Source organism: Cryptomeria japonica, chromosome 1 (genome assembly GCF_030272615.1).
Source record: "Cryptomeria japonica chromosome 1, Sugi_1.0, whole genome shotgun sequence".
In the NCBI taxonomy this organism is placed as follows: domain Eukaryota; kingdom Viridiplantae; phylum Streptophyta; class Pinopsida; order Cupressales; family Cupressaceae; genus Cryptomeria; species Cryptomeria japonica.
In genome coordinates this window covers 308,674,983-308,694,474 of record NC_081405.1, presented here as the reverse complement: position 1 = coordinate 308,694,474, position 19,492 = coordinate 308,674,983, and the positions used below count along the sequence as shown (strand labels likewise).

At 35.6% G+C, this 19,492-nt stretch overlaps 2 protein-coding genes across 2 annotated transcripts; both read left to right on the top strand.

Moving 5' to 3' along the window:
* Positions 1-7,134: 7,134 nt before the first annotated feature.
* LOC131040554 (expansin-like B1) lies at positions 7,135-8,556 on the top strand. The gene is made up of 5 exons (XM_057973498.2): positions 7,135-7,311; positions 7,410-7,519; positions 7,642-7,820; positions 7,911-8,043; positions 8,129-8,556. The coding sequence occupies exons 1-5, from the start codon at positions 7,173-7,175 to the stop codon at positions 8,321-8,323; spliced, it is 756 nt and encodes a 251-aa protein (XP_057829481.2). The 5' UTR covers positions 7,135-7,172; the 3' UTR covers positions 8,324-8,556.
* Positions 8,557-17,594: 9,038 nt separating this feature from the next.
* LOC131040540 (expansin-like B1) lies at positions 17,595-18,884 on the top strand. Its single transcript, XM_059209836.1, has 6 exons — positions 17,595-17,624; positions 17,739-17,874; positions 17,971-18,080; positions 18,203-18,381; positions 18,472-18,604; positions 18,690-18,884. Exons 1-6 carry the CDS (start codon positions 17,595-17,597, stop codon positions 18,882-18,884), a joined length of 783 nt encoding a protein of 260 aa, XP_059065819.1.
* The last annotated feature ends 608 nt before the right edge of the window (positions 18,885-19,492 follow it).

The window sequence follows — 19,492 nt, the reverse complement described above, 5'->3', positions numbered from 1 at the left end:
TTCCCTTACTCAGGATCTCACTGAAATGTCATAAACCATTTTGTTGCATCCCAAATTGATAGATTGGATCCCTTTCATTTTATTACAAAGAAATATATCTTAAATTACTCAAACCTCACCTAGGTGAAAGAGAGGCCCACAACAAAGTGTCGAGGTACGTTTCAAAATCACTTTTCAACCATTTCCCTCAAACACTCGTCTAACTACAAATAAAGAATTCATCGAGTGTTGAGTTCATAATTATCTGTGTCATGACTTAGGGCTCCGAAAAAGCTATAGAATAGATCATCGAGTACTTGAGTTACAAATACTTAGAACCTTTGCAGAAATAAAACTACTTGGGACTCAACAAAAAAAAAAAAGGTATCACCAAGTCCCAAGTTCCCTTTTGGAACACATGCACAACTACCACATCAGATGACACTCAGAAACTTATTAACTCATAAGGAAGAACTCAATGTACTCCATGGGACTTTCATTTCTTTCAGTTTATGGGGCCCACTTGAAACAACTTAAAGCACGTGCTTTAAGCTATGTCACTAGGGTATCATGTGAGAGGGGCCAAATACTTAAGATAAATCAAATCCTAAGGTTATCGGCTGGAAAAGTCATACTAGAACTTGGGGCAAGTTTCAGATGACAAGAAACTCATGAGAAAATAACTCAAGTCATGGGTGATCAGGACAGGAAGATATCAAACAAATATAAAATTCCCAGCAAAGGATATTTTAATTCCTTTTATAATCAAGGCAAGGTTTAAACTAACACTAGAGTCTTTTACAAAATTCTTGCTGCGACATAATCTTGATTTTCGCATTGAGCATCAAGATTCCTTAAAATTTTTGAGGGTGCTAACATCCTCCTCATAACTATCTAAATTCCCCTTAATAAATTTTTTTCATAGCTTTGGTTTGCACTTGTATTCCTCGTAGTTATTGGGTTCTACTTGAATTAAGTCCTCCCTGTTTCCACTATCAAGAGAGTCTTAATAGAAACAAAGTAGGTGAAATAAAACCAAAAGTTTGGTTGTTATAGCACTTATAAGGAGAAGAGACACTACAACTCAATTTAAGGATGTCTACCAATCTAGCAAAACATGACTTGTGAAGAGGGCAGCTAGGATAAAAAATAAATTTTTATTTATAACCCATCATTATATTGTATGTTCTCCTATATCACCACATGAACCAAATCTGGAAAATCATAAGAATTAGGCCAAATTTTAAATTCTCAAAAAATGGACCTAAAGAGGCTAACCTATCCACAATTTTTTTGCATCACTCCTCATGTGAATGATTTTTGACGTGGCTAAATATATGAATGAGAGATTTAAACTTGTCCACCAACTCTTTGTATTTCAAATCTAGAGAGGCTTCATTTTTCAAGAAAATGATTAAGTTTCTTGAGTCACCTTCAATAATAACATGCTTGTACTTTCTTTCATTAATGATGATCAAACCATAATAAGTGGTATCCACCTTAGCAAAGCTCGAGGTTTATACTCTCAAGTTTTCCACATAAACCAACATGACATTTCCTCTCTGGTCCTAGATGACTCCATCCCCACCTTCCTGACTTGGGTTCGCTTTGGACAAGCTACCAAAGTTTATCTTCAACCAACTAGAGTCAAGGGGGGGGGCATTTAAATGAGTTTTTCAATCCAATGGGAGGGGCTATAAACAAAGCTAGGGAGTTGGTTAAGCCCCATTACTTTGTAATTTGCCCATCCAGATTGGAGGTGAGAGTAGATTGTGTGCTTTTAGCAAAGGTACTCAAATTCTCTTTGATATTAGAAATAATGGTAGTGACAAGTGCCTCCCAGTAGCACATCCTATCCCTAAATATTTTGTTGTTTCTTTATTTCCACAGACGCCACAGTGAATGGAAGAAATCCTACCACCATTGTTCTTTAATAGAGGGATAGTTTGAATGGGGGAGCCAACTAGAAACATAGTCCTAAAACTCTCAAGGTCAAATCTAGTTAATTAAAAATAGATTGGAGAACTATTATCTGATGGTCCACGAGAAATCATAGTGAAATAAAATGTGATTGATGTTTTCATCTTCTTTCTCGCACAATACACATTTGTCAACAAAGTGGAAGCCACATTTCTTAAATTTTCAATAGTGAGGATCATGACACATAATCCACCAAAAGAAACATACCTTATGGATTGTGTTGTTTTTCCAAAGGATCAACCAATTAAATTTGGGTGAGGGAGAAGGAGAAGCCAATTCATAACCTGAGCGAACCAAATACTTCCCATTTTTGGAGGGGGGCCAAATCAGTCTATCACCAACCTCCTATCTAAAAGCCATGATATTATTTATTATCTTGAGGATATCTAAAGCAACTCTTCTTAGTGGGGGGTCAAAATCAGCCAAATCCAGATTTTATTAGGGAGGGGAAGATCTAGGAATCTAATAATCACAAACTAAGACTCCAATTCTAGCCTAAATTTCATCCCCATAAATTTAGAGCATGCACATAACTATCTATGAATATAAATAGATCTATGTATGGTTAGAGATTTAATTAGTTTTATGAATTATCCACTTTTCTCATAATTAAATTTGGTTGGTGTTTTGATTCTTGTGGTGTATGAAACTATGCTATTAGGGGGCGATGCCAAGCCTCAATACATTTATGATAGAGTGATTTCGATGTGTCATTTGTTGTATATCTCTTTCCAACTATCTTAGTATGTGATCATTAAGATCCACTTGTTGATCGGCAAAATATTGGATGTGCAAACGTGGTCATACTTGCAACGTTTGTACTCATTTAGAGAAAATAATAAATGCTTAAATATTAAAAAAAAAATGACTATACTTATTTCCTAGGTAAGATAATCCTCATTAAACAATGACTAGGATAGAAATGTGATATAATTAAACGACAACAATGTAGTTCTAATATATTTAACGCACTAAACTAATCTAAGTGTACTAATGTGCAAAAAGAGTGTGCTAGTATCCAAAAGTTCATTGTAGTGTACAGCCTTTAGATAATAAACACTTTATACTATATTTTGGCAAATTTTCATGAAGGATGTGTATTCTTTGGCATTTTATTTGGATTCCTCGCATCTTATTTTCGGTGGTCTTTAAATATTTTTAGGGATATCGATCATCTAATTGCAAGTTTTGGCATTTGAGTACCAAAGCCTCAATTGTCATACATGTGACCTTTTGGACTTGTTGGAATCGATAGTCGTATTTTTCTTAAATATTACCACATTAATCATTTTCTATCAATATACGAGTGCGAGTGATTGTCAACATAATAATAAAATGACTAAATTGCATAGCCATTGTGTTTGGTATATATGCTCTTGTCTAAACTAAACTCGTCAATTATTTAATTAGTCTAAACCTAATTAATATGTCATAATGAACCGAACCCTTAGATAGACAATTTAATGAATTTCTTAAATATTAAAATATCAGATACATAATTCATAAATAAAAATAAATAAATATATTTTTTAAATGCCTAAACATTATTATAAATCGTATGATAACTAAATATGAAAGCAACGAGCTTTTGTTACACACAAATACAATAAAAATGATTACAGACAAATTGAAATGTAAAAACAGTTGGTCGATCTAAATAGTGTAAACCAGGGGGCAAAGTTCATGTGGATTCCATACCTTAGGTGCTTTAGCAATGGGACATCCACACCTTAGGTGCTTTAGCAATGGGAAATATTCGAGTGTAAAATCTTTTGTAACAGGTATCGAGGGTGAACAATTTCATTATAAGAAGGGTGTCATCCTTAAATATTCCAGGGAGCTCCTCTCCATTGTAACAACATTGTAGCTTTGACACTCCCTCGCTCTAATTGAAGAATCATAGGAATTCATCCTTATATGAACCCTTCAGCTTCTTAAGGAAAGTAATGTCATCCTAAAAGAGTCCCATTATTGATGCAATCAACTCTCGCATGACTTTGAAGGTGACATTACCAATATACACATCTTCCTTATGCCAGGCCTTCGCGAAGTTTTTTGAGAGCTTCAAGTTAAAACCCTACATGTCCGCCACATAACTATCTAAATTCCACATGATAATATTTTTCCATAGCTTTTGTTTGCACTTGAATTCCTCACAACTATTAGGTTTTACTTGAATTAAGTGGCCCTGCATTTCGACCACAGAGAGGTTCTTAATAGAAACTAGGTGGGTGAAATAAAACCAGCAGTTTGGTTGGTAGAGCACTTACGAGGAGAAAAGACACTGCAAATCGAAAAGGATGTCCGCCAATCTAGCATAAAATTACTTGCCAAAATGGAAACTAGGATAAAAAAGACAAATTTTTAATTATAACCCATCATTATACTTTATGTCCTCATATATTGCCTCACGAACCAGATTCGAAAGATCACAAGAATTATTCCAAATTTTTAAATTCTCAGAAAATGAACCTAAGGAAGCTATTTTGTTTGTAACATTTTTATCCTCCCTCCTCATGTGAATGATGTTGATGTGACTAAATATACGAATGAGATATTTGCACTTGTCCACTAACTCTTTGCATTTCCAATCCGAAGAGGCTTTGCTTTTTAGGAAAAGGATTGTGTTTCTTGAGTCATCTTTAATAATAATATGGTTGTACTTTCTTTCATTAACGGTGATCAAACCATAACAGGTGGCAACCACCTCAAGAAATCTTGAGATTTGTACTTCCAATTTTTCTACATAAATCAAAATTTCATTTCTTCTATGGTCCTAGACGATCCCACCCTCACCCGCCTAGCTTGGGTTCCTTTAAGAAAAGTGATCAAAGTTTAGTTGTAGCCAACTAGAGTCATGGGGAGTGATTTAATTGAATTTTTGAATCCAATAGGAGGGACTCTAAACCAAGCCAAAGAGTCTGTTAAGCCCCATGATTTCGCAATTTGCTAATCTAGATTGCAGGGGGTAATAGAGAGTCTTCTTTTTTATAAAGGTGCCCAGGTTCTCTTTGACATTAGAAATAATAGTAGTGACAAGTGCCTTCAAGAAGTACCTATTATCCCTGAAGATTCTATTGTTTCTTTCTTTCCATGGATGCCACCCTAAATGGAAGAAAGCCTCCCATTATAGCTCTTTAATAAGGGGATGACTTGAAGGGAGGAGCCAACTAGAAACATGGTCCTTCAACTCTCTATGTCAAATCTAGTTAATAAAAAATAGATTGGAGGTGTTTTGTCTAATGGTCCACAAGAAATCATAGTGAAATTGAATGTGATTGATGCTTTCTTCTTCTTTCTCATTCAGTACACATCTGTTGACAAACTGGAAGAAAATTTTCCTTAAGTTAGCAATAGTGAGGATCTCGCCATGGCACACATTGCACTAAACAAACACACGTTAGGGATTGTGCTAGTATTCCAAAGGATCGACCAATTAAATTGGGGTGGGAGAGAAGGAGAAGATAATTCATAACTTGCACGAACCAAACACTTCCCATCCTTGGATAGGGCCCAAATCAATCTGTCACTAGCCTCCTATCTAAAATCTTTGATATTATTGATTATCTTAAGGATCTATAAAGCAGCGCTTCTCGACAGGGGGTCAAAATCAGTTGGATCTAGATTCCATTGGGGAGGGAAAGTTCCAAGAATCCAATAATCACAAACTAGGACTCCAAGTCTAGCCTAAATTTCATCACCATAAATTCAAAGCATGCACATAACCATCTATGAAGCTTTCATCTTCTTTCTCGCACTAAACACATTTGTTGACAAACTGGAAGCCACATTTCTTGAATTATTAATAGTGAGGATCCTATCATGGCACACAATCCACCAAAAGAAACACACCTTATGGATTGTGCTATTTTTCCAAAGGATCAACCAATTAAATTGGGGTGAGGGAGAAGGAGAAGCTAATTCATAACCTGAGGGAACCAAACAATTCCCATTCTTGGAGGGGGCCCAAATTAGTGCCTCACGAGCTTCCTATCTAAAAATCATGATATTATTGATTATCTCGAGGAGCTCTAAAGCAGCTCTTCTTAGTGGGGATTCAAAATATGCCAGATCTAGATTTCATTAAGGAGGGGAAGATCTAGGAATCCAATAATCACAAACTAGGACTCCAATTCTAGCCTAAATTTTATCACCATAAATTTAGACAATACACATCACCATCTATATATAAATATAAATAGATCTATGTATATTTACAGCTTTAAATTGGTTTTATGAATTATCCACTTTTCTCATGATTAAATTTGGTTGGTGTTTTGATTCTTATGGTGTATGAAATTGTGGTATTGGGGGTGATGCCAAGTCTCAATACATTTATCATAGAGTGATTTTGATGTGTCATTTGGTATAGATCGCTTTCCAACCATCTTAGCATGTGATTATTAGGATCCACTTGTTGATCCACGACATATTGGATGTGCGAACATAGTCATACTTCTCAATGTTTGTATTCAATTAGAGAACAAATTAAATGTCTAAATATTCAATTAAACAACTATACATATTTCGTAGGTGAGATAGAAATGTAGGAATGTGACATAATTAAATGATGATTATGTAGGTCTTCTAATATTTTAACACCCTAAATTGATCCAAGCGTACCAATTTCTGAAAAGAGTGTGCTGGTATCCAAAAGTTCATTGTTGTGTAGAGCCTTTAGATAATATACAATATTTTTGCAAATATCTTATTTTGGGTGATCTTTAGATATTTAAACAAATACAGTCCACTGATACCAAGGACCCGACGACATAAACAAATTGAATACCATGGCTTTCTTTTTTTTATTTTTAAGGTTTATCTCTGTGAGAGGCGATCATGCATCTTATGTCATGATTAGATGAGGGATATCAAGCTGGAACTTTAAAAGAAAAAGTCAGATAAATGTAGGAAGCGTCGTTTACGCAAAAGATGGAGAAGAGGGTGCAGGTAGACTATATCGAATCTGGATAGAAGCTGGTACAGGTAGACTATATCTCTTTTGGATATTCAGCTGCTTCCACGTATACATTGATGGTCAAATTCAAATGGTAGTAGGTGGAGATTATACTAACAAAGTTGCAGTTTTCTTTATCAAACCGGAGGCTCGATCCCATTCTTTTATCTATAAATACTCTTTAGAAACCTCGAGTGATTTCATTCCACTCTCTGCTAATAAAGGCAAATTTAATTTCTTATCCCTGTGTGTACGAATGGCTTATCCTAGTTCAGGCAGATTATTTGCCCTACTAATCGTGCTCGAAGCATTGTTCAGCACTGGTCACTCCACTTCTCAGTTCATAAGCTCACGGGCAGTTTATTATGGAACTCCGGATGGTTTAGGAACTTCCAGTAATAGATACTAACATTATATATGTTACCATTATGATTTAGTTTTCACTCTGTTATTAAAGAAATGAGAACTAAGCAAGCTAAATATTAATATGCAGGCGGCGCTTGTGGATATGGTAGCTCTGGGAGAGACGTCATGGCTGGAAATGCTGCTGCAGCAAGTCAGTTATTATACAGAAATGGGGCTGGATGTGGTGCTTGCTATAAGGTAATTATTATTATATAAGTAATGCACAAAAACCATTATTACTATTCTTATTATATTTTTAAATAAGCATCCCATCAAAATACAAACCACTGGAGTGCTGAATGATGTTACCTGTTAAATAGGTGAGATGCAAAAATCAGGCCCTCTGCACAGCCAATGGAGTAACAGTAGTGGTAACAGATCATGGAAAAGGCGATCGAACTGATTTCATTATGAGTCCTCATGCTTTCACAACTATGGCCTGGCCAGGGAAAGATAAGCAGCTTAAGGCTTTGGGTGTTGTTGACATTGACTACAAACGGTAAGAGTAGAGAGATTTAAACATTACACTATTTGCTATATTATTCTCAACTATTACTAACTAATGCTTATGCTGGCTGCCATATGTCAGAGTACCTTGCAACTATCCAGGCCACAACATCGTGTTCAGGATTAACCAGAGCAGCAATTACCCCTATTATCTATCTTTGGTTTTGTTGTACCAAGGAGGCCAAAGAGATGTAGAGGCTGTTGAAATTTCACAGGTATGCAAAGCAAAATCATATATTACGGTACAAATTCATCTTCGTTTTTTTCTATTGCTGATCACATGTGAGGGTGTAATGGCAGGAGAGAACGTCTGATTGGAAAGCGATGCGGAGGAGTTATGGAGGTGTGTGGGACATAGTAATGTCATCTCCCTATAGCAATCTCGTTATTCGATTCCAACTGTCAGGGGGAGAATGGATTTATGCTCGGAATCCCATACCCTCTCATTGGAAAGCTGGCGCTCTATATGATGCTGGCGTTCAGCTCAAATACTGATCATTATAATGACTACACGACTTGGTGGCATTTTATTTAAATAAATCCAAGCTCAGAGATCCAACGTATTTCTCTCTTCTTCCACATGCCTCCAAAATAAAGCCATCTTACCGACCCGAAGTAAATAATGTATTAAGAATTGTATGCCTGTTGCGCACAGTATAAATAACATAAAATATGACAGTATGGTACCTGCTTTCGTTTTGGCGTCTTTGATCGCCGTTCTCTTTAAATGGTGTCCTCTTTACTCATCCAAGGTTCGGGTTCGGTTTATAATGCTAATTAAAATTTGACCATTTGATTTTGTTTTTATTTTTAGATCTTATATTCACTCACACTTAAAAGATAGATATCAATTAATTATTCTACGTGAAGAACAACCTTTTCACTTTAAATGAAGAGGGAAGACAACCAACAGATTTTAAATCATTCTTTATAACATTCATTTTTAAGACCTCAAATATTTTTTTGAAGAGTATTTTGAAATTATTATAAAAGTTTGAAGTATCCTTGACGAAAAATGGTGTTGTATCATCTATAGAAATTCATTTTTTTTAGAAACATCTAACTAAAATATTAAAAGATCTTTCTAAAGATCCTTGTGAAATTAGTTAGTCGAATTTGTTGAATTTTACACTCTTAATCTTGTCATTCATTCGTAGAATCACCATGAATTTGATGATAGCTTCAAAAAGAAGGATTTCATTGATTTTGTTTATGATAATATATTTGATTTTTCCTAGGTTTAGTAATCAAGTTGTCTTTATGAAGATTAAATAAAATACTCTCTTATTTATATGAAGAGTTGGGAGAAGAAGACATAGATGTTTCAGACAATAGGGAAGGGGATGTTGACAAAGGAGGAGGTTGGAAACCTAGGAATTCTTTATAAAAAATGTAATGCAGATTTCTCATGACCTCAATACTTTACTGTATACATCATGAACCATGTCCATTGTATCCATGTTTAGGGAGGATTTTAAAACCAACTCCATACTAATTTTCTAAATACAATATAATATTTTTAGTTGTTGAAATGTTAGGATGAGAGGGGTCACTCTTAGTTTTAGTTTGGTTGAAGTCTAATGAGACCCAATCACCATCAAGATGTTATAACTAGAAGCTAAAATACACTTGGAAGAAGATTGGTCAAATCAACCACAAAGATCCTTTGAGGATTCAAATTTAAATTAAGGGGCTCTATATTCTTCAAAAAGGATGGTTTAAAGTCTAAAGGAACACAATTATCTTCTAATAAACCATCATCAATAGTAGATTGTATTGTAGAAGGAACTATAGTGTTAAAGCATGATATACATCCTCCCCTTTTTTCAATATCATTCTGCAAGTTTGTATTAGTTGGTAGGGTGTACTTCTTGTTGTTGTGAATTAATTTGAGTGAGAAATGAAGAGTGGAAGGCACTTGTTCAATAGGATAAAGCTAGACTCTACCTACAAGAATATTTAATGCCAAGGAATTAGGTATGAAATGGATAGATGTGGGATTACATCACCCACGTTAATAGGCAATGTAATTGTACCCAACAACTATTTATCTATATTATCAAAGCCACAAATATAAAAAGAATTTGGTTGAATGAGGGAGGCATCCACTTTAATTTTATGTAACAACTCAATGCTATAAATATTAAGGTCTAATCCATTATCAACCAGGGTACCTCTTACTTCCTTTCTAGTTGATGACAACAATAATCATATTGGGATCATATACTAATTTTGAAATTACAAACTAGGTAACTCACATTGTTTGAACACAATATCTAGCTTTGTTTCATACATATAATCAAGAATAACTTCTACAGTATTTGATCTTGTAGAAGGTGAGACAAATACCCTCTATAAGGCTTCTTAGAGCATCATGTGGTATGCAGGTAAAGTTTAAATCAAATTCCAAAAGGTGATCCTAGTTGGAATAGTACAATACTACTCAACAAGATCATACCCCTTGTACCAATATGTTGTGGAGGAAGAAAATGATGAGAAGTAGGAATACCATTTGAATATTTCTTGATGTTTTCATTTTTTTAATTAAAGGGGAAATTTGGTTTTACAGGGACCAAAATCCTAGAGTTAACAAAAAATAAGAAAGAACTCAAACAATCAAGACCCAGCCGCGAAAAAGATGCCAACCAATCCAACAAAATAGGGCAACGAAGCCTAAACAATAGACAAAACAAAACAACTAAACAAAATTACAAAATCTTGCCTAATTTATTTTTTCTTCATAATGACCTCTATGTTAATCAACAAAACTTTCTTACAGACATTATCTACAGGGGTCATACCCTTGTCTTTGATATGAAGCCTTATCACATGATCCGTTCAAGGCTCCTCAAAGTCCTCCTCATCCTCATCCATTCTCTCTGAAGACACCTTGAGAATATTGCTTGTCCTCACATTTGTTGCCTTAGACTTCTTATCAATCTTCGTGCTGCTCGAAGGGGAATTACCTTGGGAAATGGCATGCAATAATTTGACCTACTCATTGAGCTTGCAGAGACCTTCATTAGTGTTATCCATAGCTGCCTTGCTAACTACCACCACCACAGTCAAACTCTACATGAGTTTTTAGACAATCATCCTCCAAAGCTTTGATTCGCCTTTCATGGTACTTGAGGAATTTTGAATCTCCCTTCGACTTATCAACCCTTTCCTTCAGTGATGCGGGAGTAGCCCCGATCTATGAGCAATCTTGCATCAACCGAAAATATTTCCTTCAGCATAAGATCTTATTCAATTCAATGTGCAGTTTTATGTGTTCCTATCAGTAGGTGTCGATAGTTGCTTTCTTTTCATTGCAGATCCTATTTTTAGTTTCCAGGTTGGTTCATGTTCTTAATTCAAAATTTTTAGTCCATTTGGATTCTTTTCCGACTAGTTATCGCTCCTGGTTGACTATTTCTAGGTTCCGGGATAGTTCTTGTGCTTACCGGTTGGCTTTCCTTCATTTTTGGAGTGGTTTCTTGGTGAGTGGATCTATTTGGAATCTTGTCTGATGTTCTTTGGCATGTGGCCAACCTTTCTACTGATCCGCACTTCTTGGTTATTATTTTCCAAAAGAATTTCTTTCATTCTTAAGGCCGACCTAGTTACATGTTTCATTTTCCTATATTGGTAAATGTAATTTTGTATGGCCAACCCGGATATGTTCCAAAGCATATATATATATAGGGTATTATGTAATCATTTATAAGAAAAAAGAAGTAGAAATCAAAAGAAATATTTAGATTCGTAATTAGTGATCTAGTTGACTGTGAGAGTTCTAGATGGATTGTATCTGGCTTGTAGACTGCATGTAACTGGTTGACTACTAAATGTTCTATGATGGTTGTATGATGATAACTGGCTAGTTGCCAAAGGTTCTAAGACAATAATATGATCTATTTGTGTAATATTGCTATATTTTCTTGTTGCTTTGGTTGTGTTACTCTTGTTGCATAGGCTAGTCAGTTCTCTTTTGAGGGTTTACTAGTTATGGCTGCATCAATTGGTATCAGAACTAGTTATGAACCGGTTGGTGGAAGAGTTGTTTGCGAACCTTAAGGCATTCCTTTGGGTGGAAAAAACGTCGATTGGAGGCAGGCTACACATGCGTTCAATAGATCTCTGAGTGAGAGGAAATTGAAACCGGTAGTCAGATCGTCGAGTTGAGGTAGTTCATCGAGGCAGAAGAGGAGATGCCACCTAAAAGGATGAAATCTTGGAGGGTAGAGCCGATGATGGAGGATTTCAATAATGAGGTGAGGAACAAGATTCAGAACACATTGGATGGTTTGCGGAGGAACCCGAGGTCTGAGGATGAGTATGAAGAAGCCAGTGAAGAGCTTGAAGCGGAAGAGGCTGAAGGATCAGAAGACAAAAGAGAGGAAAGATTCCTGAGAGCACTGGCACAAGCGAATAAAGTTCATCAAGTGGAAGTTTCAAACTTTTCTGGAACGTTGAACCCGAAGGATCTGATTGATTGGATCGGAGAGTTCGAGGATTACTTTGAGTATGAGGATGTCAAGGTCCCGCAGAGAGTCTAGTTGGCAAAGACTAAGTTGTCATCATTCCTTATTCATATCAACATGAAAGAGTAGTCACTATTATAATTTTCTTAGATAATCAAATAGTAAAATCAATAAATTTTGGTACTTGTAGACAATGTAAGAAATCTTGCATAAGTACCAACACTTGACCCCTTAACATTGATAGTTAATTGTGGAAAATTATAAATATAATAAAATAATAGTTGTAAGATAAAATTTAATAAAATAATTCTAGTAATGTCACCTCCCTATATTAATCTTGCTATTCGATTCCAACTATCAGGGAGAGAATGGATTTATGCTCGGAATCCTATACCCTCTCATTGGAAAGTTGGCACTCTATATGATGCTGGCGTTCAACTCAAATACTAATCATTATAATGACTACACGAGTTGTTGGGATTATATTTAAATAAATCCAAGCTCAGAGATCCATGCCTCCAAAATAAAGTCATCTTACCAACCCTAAATAAATATTCAACTATAACAATAATTTATTAAAAACTATGTGTCTGTTGCATGTAATAAAAATAATATAAAATATGATTGTATGGTACCTGCTTTCGTTTTGGCATCTTTGATCACCCTTCTTTGTTAAATATAATTTTATATATTAATAAAGAAAAAAATCATTTTTTTTTTTTGATCGGTAGAAAAAAATCATTTTTTAAGAAAAATCTAACTAAAATATTAAAAGATCTTTGTGGAATTAGTTATAAAATGTAACAACACGTAGTATAACAATATATTCATGAGTTTATTTCATTTATATTTATAGATAAGCATATTTTTTAATATGATCTAGACAATTCATTTTGTTCACCCTAGAGTTGATAGTAAATGTAAAAAATTTGAATGTAATGTTGTGAAAGGCAAAACATAAACCCAGAAAATTAAGTATTAATGCAACACAGATTAGTTGCAAAGAAATAATAAAGAGAATAAAATGGAATAATAGAACAACACATAAGAAGCTGATTTATGTGGTAAAACCTTGACAAAACATCAAGGAAAAATCCACGGGGCAAGGGTATCGATATTCTTATTGCTCGGAAAAAACAATTACAATCTCCACAACTAGCTACCACTATTAGGTGCTGCTATTACTCAAACTTATTGGGTAATAGGAAGCGTTATTATTGATCAAGTAATATTATAAGCAATTTAAACACTTCCTCAATAATATTGAAATAATTGCTTATAATGAAATAATTGGCATTTGGATTAAGTATTGAAGAAGTGTTTAAATTTGTTGTTGCAGGGAAAATGTACTTAAGAAGCCTTTGAATGTATTTAAGCAAGTAAAGAATAAATAATATTTTTTGTTATTATTATCAAATACCTTTTCAAAGGGGAGGCCACATGGTCGATAAAGGGGAAAGACGATTATAATAGTTGGAGAAAAGCAAAACACGCCCAAGAAGGTATTTGATAGCAGTTATGAGCATCTAAACACTATTGCATGAAGAAGATAGCACAAGACATTTAAAAGCAGATCTAAAGGAATTGGCTCCTTTTGCATTAAGAATGAGCAAATATACGTTTTGGAAAACAGTTTTCTTTAAGATCAAATGAAGGAAGAGTTATCTCAAACAAGCTAATCAGTGAGTTAATCAATGGAGCCTACATCCCACACATAAGAGTGCCAATTTTCATCAAAGAGTAATAGAGATGCAAGAGAAGAAAAGCAGATCAAAGGAGTAGCAACAACGGATTCACCATTCAGTGATAGCAGCCATCAACAAGGGAACACAGCGATAAAAATTTGGTTTTGGTGGAACCTCGCAATGGTCTTGGTGCCCAAGAAGGAATTTCGATATGAATTAAGTGTTCGATAAGACAGTTTGAAGAGCCAGCTGAAGTCATATAGTTTCATGGACAAGTTACACTTTAGTGAGACTTTGCAAAGTCTTGCCGATAAGGAGGATTTCAACATGACTGAAGAGGTTGCCAAGACAGATAAAGGGATAGCCGATGTTATGAACTTATATCGATAAGACCTCTTTGTTGTAATGATTGATAAGTCATGTCAATAAGAAGGATTTCTATGACACATAAAAGCTCGCCAAGCCAAATTGTAGAGACAGTCGAAGCCATGTTGTTATGCTGATAAGAAAAGCCAGCATGACATCGGTTTTGGTGAGACCAAGAAAGAAACCAGCTGAAGTTTAGTGGTTTCATCAATCTCTCCGATTTCGGTGAGGCCATTGTGTGCTCCTGTCGACAAGCGATGGTTGTCGCTATGACTTCACTGTTCACCAAGACTCATAGAGGGAGATTACCGAAGGCATGTTTTATGCCGATAAAGAAATGGTTTTCAGTGTGACTTCATTGTTCACCAAGAATCATAAAGGACATGGACGAAGGCATAACTCATGCCGATAAGTTATCAATAGTGAGGATCCCGCCATGGCACACATTCCACTAAAAGAAACACACCTGAGGGATTGTGTTAGTTTTCCAAAGGATCAACCAATTAAATTGGGGTGGGAGAGAAGGAGAAGCCAATTCATAACCTACATGAACCAAACACTTCCCATCCTTGGAAGGGGCCCAAATGAGTGTATCACTAGCCTCCTATCTAAAATACTTGATATTATTGATTATCTTGAGGAGCTATAAAGAAGTGCTTCTTGATGGTGGGTCAAAATCAGTCGGATCTAGATTCCATTGGGGAGGGGGAGTTCCAGGAATCCAATAATCACAAACTAGGACTCCAAGCCTAGCCTAAATTTCATCACCATAAATTCAAAGCATGCACATAACCATCTATGAAGCTTTCATCTTCTTTCTCACACAATACACATTTGTTGTGTAGAGCATTTAGATATTACACACATTGTACAATATTTTTGTAAATTTTCATGGAAGATGTGTATTCTTTGGCATTTTATTTGGATTCCTAGCATCTTATTTTGGGTGATCTTTAGATAATTTAAAGGAAATTGATTCTCTAATTGCAGCTTTTGACATGTGAGTACGAAAGCCTGAATTGTCATATGTGTGACCTTTTGGACTTTTTATTGGAATTGATAGTTGTATTATTTTAAATATTACTATGTTAATCATTTTCTATCAATATGCAAGTACAAGTGATTGTCAACATAGTAAGATGCATCAGTTGTATTTTAAGGTATTAGTTGGAAATTACAAACAATTGATATCAATAGCATTATTGGTGGAAAGTGAAAGAGAATGAAAGCCACCACCATTGATAAATGGAGGAATCATCCTCAGTTTTGGGCAGTACTTCAAGCTGCCAAGATGACTAATTTCATGGAGCGCATGCAAGAGAAATGACCTGAAATTACGAGAATCTTCAAGAAGGCTAGAACAAAGGCACATTAACCATAGGCAACAAGAAGGTCAAGGTGACTGAAACTATGATTGTGGAGGCAACGAGTCTTCTGATGGATGACATCAAGTTCTACAGGGACAAAAATATTTCTGACGCTGTCATGAAAACATTTCCGAAGGATGAGGAGGAGAAAGCTAGACTAGTAAGGGCAGCCATACCTACTTCTCGCCAAAGGTAATTAAATTAATTCTGGCCAAGGGTTTTGCTGGCTATAATGTAATTTATCACTCTCGATGGTAGATACACTAGGGTTTATAGCTACCATTTTGTCTTACTTAATCACTTTAGCTATAAAGATAAAATTTCTATTCTATATTATCTTTTCTACACCCTTAATGTTGGGATCAAGGGTGCTATACCCAACCCCAATATCAACCTAGCAATGCATGAAGGTTTGATGCTGATTTTGTATAATCACATCAAAAACACTACCGTCCAGTTGAATATAGCTGAGGTCTCCAAGTCGGAAGAGGATTTCAATGACTCTGATGATGAGGAAGGTGAAGGCTATGACACAGAGGATGACCCCCAAATTGTTGGGTCGAGCAAGAAAAATAGAAAAACAGAGCATGGGAAACAAAATAAAGGGTCAGCCAAAAAGAAGCAGAGAGGGGAGGATGAAGATAGCTGGAGGTCCAAACCCTTGTGAGCCAGAAGCAGAAAAGGAAGACTCCTAAAACTAAGGATGTGGGAACCAAGAACCGGTCGCCTCTTATGACTAATTCTAAGGATAAGGGCCTGATATGGGAGGATACAGCCATGAAAGAAGCTTAGAGCTTTGATGTCAGGGAGGCGGAAATGGAAGTGAATCTTGAGACCACAGGTGACAAGACCCAGGAAGAGCATCACCTAGATATTGACATCTGTATCAATAATGGCATGGATAGCTTCAAATAGGTGCTCCTCTAGATGCAAAAGGAAATTACTAGCATTAAAACTAAGCAGGCCTAGGAAGCAAGGAAAATCAAGACTTTACAAGCTTTAGGCTTGAGTAAATTCAATTCCCTCCTAGATTGTCGTAGTGAGCTTACCAAAGCTATTGGTAATGCAGAGGAGATTATCAATGCTAATCGTAATAGCTTTCTTAGCTCAGAGAATAGAGCAGGGGACACTGAAAAAAGACTTGATGGAGTTGAGAACATGCTCAAAAAAATTTGCAAGAAAATTCATATGATTCTTAAGGCTGCCTCGGCTAGTATGAAGGCTCTTATCAGTAAGCTGGAGAATGACCATAGGGATAAGGCTACAGCAGGCATTATTAAAGTAAAGGACGATACCCCAAATGATAAGGAAACAGAGCTTGGGAGAAGAACACGGGCGAGCACTAAAAAGATGCAAAGCCATAGCAACAAAATTGAGGAAATCAAGCGGGCACCTGATAATATGGAAGTTGCTGAAATGCTTCAGGACTTAATCTAAATCTGGGCTTTAGTCGGTCCTTTTTGGTTTTTGACTAGTTGTCTCTTGTTTGCTGCCGTTTTGTTTGTCAACTGTCTTTTGCTTTGTGTGTTGTCTTTTGTGTTTTGTTGAGATTTAATATAAATCTTTTGATCTTTTGGCTGTAATGGGTTTCAGGGGCCCATCAAAACCTGTTTTCCCATATTCAAAAACATAATAAGATGCATAAATTGTAGAGCCATTGTATTCGGTATGTATGGTCTTGTCTAAACTAAACTCATCAATTGTTTAATTGATCTAGACATCATGATGAACCTAACTCTTAAGTAGGCAATCTAATGAATTCCTTATATATAAAAATTTCAAATAAATAATTCATAAATAAAATTAATTAAATATTTTTTAAACATATCTCATAACTAAATGTGAAAGCAGCAAGCTTTTATTACACATCAATACAATAACAATGATTACAGAGAAATTGAACCGTAAAAACGTTGGTCGGTCTAAATAGTGTAAATCAGGGAGCACATGCTACAGTCCACTGATACCAAGGACCCGACGACATAAATAATTTGAATACCATGGCTTTCTTTTTTCTATTTTTAAGGTTTATCTCTGTGAGAGGCGATCATTTGCCCTGCTAATCGTGCTCGAAGCATTGTTCAGCATTGGTTACTCCACTTCTATATTCATAAGCTCACGGGCAGCTTATTATGGAACTCCAGATGGTTTAGGAACTTCCAGTAATACATACTATCATTATATGTTACCATTATGATTTAGTTTTCACTCTATTATTAAAGAAATGAGGACTAAGCAAGCTAAATATTAATATGCAGGCGGCGCTTGTGGATATGGTAGCTATGGGAGAGACGTCATGGCTGGAAATGCTGCTGCAGCAAGTCAGTTATTATACAGAAATGGGGCTGGATGTGGTGCTTGCTATCAGGTAATTATTATTATATAAGTAATGCACAAAAACCATTATTACTATTCTTATTATATTTTTAAATAAGCATCCCATCAAAATACAAACCACTAGAGTGGTGAATGATGTTACCTGTTAAATAGGTGAGATGCAAAAATCAGGCCCTCTGCACAGCCAATGGAGTAACAGTAGTGGTAACAGATCATGGAGAAGGCGATCGAACTGATTTCATTATGAGTCCTCATGCTTTCACAACTATGGCCTGGCCAGGGAAAGATAAGCAGCTTAAGGCTTTCGGTGTTGTTGACATTGACTACAAACGGTAAGAGTAGAGAGATTCAAACATTACACTATTTGCTATATTATTCTCAACTATTACTAACTAATGTTTATGTTGGCTGCCATATGTCAGAGTACCTTGCAACTATCCAGGCCATAACATCGTGTTCAAGATTAACCAGAGCAGCAATTACCCCTATTATCTATCTTTGGTTTTGTTGTACCAAGGAAGCCAAAGAGATGTAGAGGCTGTTGAAATCTCACAGGTATACAAAGCAAAATCATATATTACGGTACAAATTCATCTTGATTTTTTTCTATTGCTGATCATATGTGAGGGTGTAATGGCAGGAAAGAACGTCTGATTGGAAAGCGATGCGGAGGAGTTATAGAGGTGTGTGGGACATAGTAATGTCACCTCCCTATACCAATCTCGCTATTCGATTCCAACTGTCAGGGGGAGAATGGATTTATGCTCGGAATCCTATACCCTCTCATTGGAAAGCTGGCGCTCTATATGATGCTGGCGTTCAGCTCAAATACTGATCATTATAATGACTACACGACTTGGTGGCATTTTATTTAAATAAATCCAAGCTCAGAAATCCAACGTATTTCTCTGTTCTTGCACATGCCTCCAAAATAAAGTCATCTTACGGACCCTAAGTAAATAATGTAGTAAGAACTGTGTGCCTGTTGCGCGCAGTAAAAATAATATAAAATATGATTGTATGGTACCTGCTTTCGTTTTGGCATCTTTGATCGCCGTTCTCTGTTAAATGGTGTCCTCTTTACTCATCCAAGGTTCGGGTTCGGTTTATAATGCTAATTAAAATTGGACCATTTTATTTTTAGATCTTATATTCACTCACACTTAAAAGATACATATCAATTATTTTATGTGATGAAAAGAACAACCTTTCACTTAAAATCAAGAGGGAAGACAACCAACAGATTTTTAATCATTTTTTATAACATTCTTTTTTAAGACCTCAAATATTTTTTTGAAGAGTATTTTGAAATTATTATAAAAGTTTGAAGTATCCTTGACGAAAAAATGGTGTTGTATCATTTAGAGAAATTCATCTTGGTTGCATGCTAAATACATTTTTATATCTTAATAAAGAAAAAATCAATTTTTTTACAAACATCTA